The sequence below is a fragment of the Rhipicephalus sanguineus genome, chromosome 5 (genome assembly GCF_013339695.2).
Source record: "Rhipicephalus sanguineus isolate Rsan-2018 chromosome 5, BIME_Rsan_1.4, whole genome shotgun sequence".
Classification (NCBI taxonomy): Eukaryota; Metazoa; Arthropoda; class Arachnida; order Ixodida; family Ixodidae; genus Rhipicephalus; species Rhipicephalus sanguineus.
In genome coordinates this window covers 27,430,314-27,433,522 of record NC_051180.1, presented here as the reverse complement: position 1 = coordinate 27,433,522, position 3,209 = coordinate 27,430,314, and the positions used below count along the sequence as shown (strand labels likewise).

Here is a 3,209-nt window from a genome sequence, read left to right as displayed (position 1 = left end):
CATGAGATGGTTAAAATTCCCTGAGCCCTGCACTTTGGCATCCCTCATTATCATATCGTAGTTTTGAGATGTAAAACCACGCAATCATATATGAAAAATTAAACTGGGCCGATTCCAAAGGGCTAAAATAACACCTCGATTTTGAGAGTTGCTCAGGATAGGCGTCCCAAGTTCAGAATGCCTTGAGGTCAGATGATGCCGTGATGAAAAGTAGGCAAATCCCCAACAAAAATGTGTAATCCATAGTCATGTGATGGAACTTCTCATGTGTTGCTGACATTAGCGTAAAAAGTGAACGATAAAAATAGGGGTGTGCGAATATTCAAAACTTTGACTAGGTATGTATTCGATTCACAAGACCCTCACTATTTTTAATATTCAAACACCACAAAAGTTACCAAGTATTGAAATCAGCACGAAGAATTACATACTTGTGCTAAATTTCAGAAAATTTGATGCACAAATAGACAAATTAGTTTCAGTAGCCATATTCTCTTCATCTCCAGTGTGCTTTTCCAAATGCTGTGTCAGTATTCAAGTGTAGTGGCCAGAGCATGACATTGTGCATGAGGCCATGCACGTTGTTGCAATAGACTGCCGAAATTATACTGAACAAAACCGCCGAAAAAAATGGGGAGCCACTGCAAAAATTAATTTAAAAAACATCTAAAAATAAGTAAATCCGCCATTATTCTGGTTTCCGAACGTAAAGCACTTGCAATGAACATCGTGTCAATCAGTTGTTGCTTGTTCCAGTTGAGAAAGCAAGCTTAGAGGATTAAATCATGACAAGATTAACACACAAGCACGTGTGTCTAATTAGCGGCTGTTTTCGTTGTCTGGAGGAATGGTCACATGCATAACAATGTCGCTGCTTCCAGAAAATATTGAGCAGAGATCCTTCCTTCGTGACAACATAAACTCCAGATGTCGTACTGCCAAGCAATAGTGCTCTACAATGCATTAATTTCCTGTATGTTATTTGCTGCACAAGACTTGCTTTTTTATGCCTGGTTGGTGAAAAAATTTTTTGCCAAAGTCGGTAGTTGTACTGTTAGTATGCAAAGATATTAGAAAAATATTCGATGCACACTTTGTTTTCATTACTTGAATTCACTTCACAATTGAAAATTTGATGTTCGTACATCCCCATATAAAGCGTGAGCCCCAGTTGAAAAGGTTACACGAAAGTTAATTTCACCTGTAAATACAAAAAAATAGGTGCTTCATAATTTAGACATGCATACAGACTGAGAATTAAACTATATTGGTCTTGTTGACGTAGGTAACCCAACCGCAGTTCTATATTGCAGACACATCAACTGTACCAAAGAAAGATTGTCCCTTGGTGTCTATAAAAAGCGGTGGGGGGCAAATACAGATGCTGATAGGTTAGTGATCCCTGCAACCACTGTCATTATGTTATCTAGTTGTCCTACCATTCTCCATGGAACTCTTGTTGACAAAATTTTGAAAATTTTCATGCGCTGAATGACACGCTCAACGTGCACCCTTGCTGATGCTATTTTCTGAGTACGTACAGCATCACCTTTTGTCATTTGTTGCCCTTTCTTGAAAGGTGGCCGAATTAGTTCAATTAGCCTTTCTGCACAACAGTCATCAATGAGGAAGCCACGGTCTGCCATCACTGCGTCTGACACAGGATCGAGGTTATCAAGGAGTTTACTTTGCTCAAAAATAGTTTTGTCCGAGGTACGACCACCATAACCTTGTGTCACATGAGCAATCACACCACCCGGTGTTACAGTGATCATGTATTTGCATGTGAATGTCTTCTTATACAGAGAATAGCACCTCAGTGCACACTGAAGGCAATTTGGCTGGGAAACAGGTATTTCTGTGCAGTCTACAATAATTCTAACATTACTGAATTGTCTGAAGTGAGTTGGCATGTTTTCCACGATCTCTTCTTTCGATGGCAGCATTACAACCGATGACAATATTTGAGCAAGAATTCCAATTATTTGTGTTATGGTATTGGTGCATGTCGTGAGGGAGCATCCAAACATGTGTTTAAGGAATGTGTTTGAGATGTTGTGTTTTAACTTGATCAGGGTTAGTACAATTCTTTCTTCAGCTGTCAGGCGGCTCCTGCCATGTACTTGCTGCACCTGAAGGTAACATCCAACCAGGCTTTCCAGTAATTCCATGGATGAGAGTCCTGTGTATGACGTAATGTTGGTGTCGTCTAAGGTGTCCACAAATTTATGTGTAAATGCCCCCGTGTGTACTTGAGAAGCCTTGTCCTGTCTTGATAGAGCACTGCCACCAAGAGCCATTTCAATAAGCACACTTGCGGCGTCTTCTTCTTCTGCAGTGGCTTCTGCTTTATGGCTGTCACATGAAACCTGAGGATAAATCAACCACCCACACATTGACGTTATTCGCAGAAGGCTAGAGCAAGTGGGGTTACAACATACTGGCCGACATTTAGGCTTTGAGTTTATTAGGTGTTAGACAAGGGGCCAAATTTACTCATGAAACTGAGTAAATTCTGTTCACCTGTGTCGGTAAAGCTCCCATTTTGCTAGATGAAGGCCCATGTGCACTGTCATCTTGAAAACTGGGTACAGCACTTGGCTGTGGTTGGACATCATCCTGATTTCAATAAAACAAACAACGCTCGCTGCATGCATCAAATAGCTTACACTTGTCACCAGAGCTCTGCTACAGAAGGTCAGATTATTTTTTGCGTTTCCATGAGGTTGAGTAAACTTTGCTCACCTGCGCAGGAAAGTCACCCATTTTAAGATGCGAAGGCTCCTTGTGTGAACTGTCGCCTTGAAATCTTGACACAGCACTTGCCTTTGGTGCCTCATTATCCTGAGTTATAAATAAAACAAACAAAAAGCACTTGCTGCATTCATAAAATATCGCTTACAGGTGACTGAATCTCTGCTACATATATTTAGGCTACTTTACACTTGCCTCTGCTGACCGCCGTGTCCTCCTTTCTAATCGTTCTGCACTGAGCTGTTGGAGGCGGGCTGCTTTTTCGGCATCGTGTACAGATGACTGTGGCAGATTTTGACTTGGGACAGCAGTCCGCTTTAGTCGTCTTCTTACACATGGGAAGTCTGAAATTATTCATATTATATTGCCCAATTTAACTTCGTTTTACAGACAAAAAGGCAAATACTGAAAGCATGCCATTTACATGTGAATGAGCCGTGCAGCATTTAAAAGCA

At 40.9% G+C, this 3,209-nt stretch overlaps 1 protein-coding gene across 1 annotated transcript; it reads right to left on the bottom strand.

Annotated features, from left to right (window-relative positions):
- Positions 1-967: 967 nt before the first annotated feature.
- LOC119392796 (uncharacterized) lies at positions 968-1,960 on the bottom strand. Its single transcript, XM_037659748.2, has one exon. It carries the CDS (start codon positions 1,944-1,946, stop codon positions 1,353-1,355), a length of 594 nt encoding a protein of 197 aa, XP_037515676.2. The 5' UTR covers positions 1,947-1,960; the 3' UTR covers positions 968-1,352.
- Positions 1,961-3,209: the final 1,249 nt, after the last annotated feature.

Excerpts from the sequence above, each read along its gene's own strand:
- LOC119392796 (XM_037659748.2), bottom strand. The coding sequence starts at position 1,946 with ATGCTGCCATCGAAAGAAGAGATCGTGGAAAACATGCCAACTCACTTC.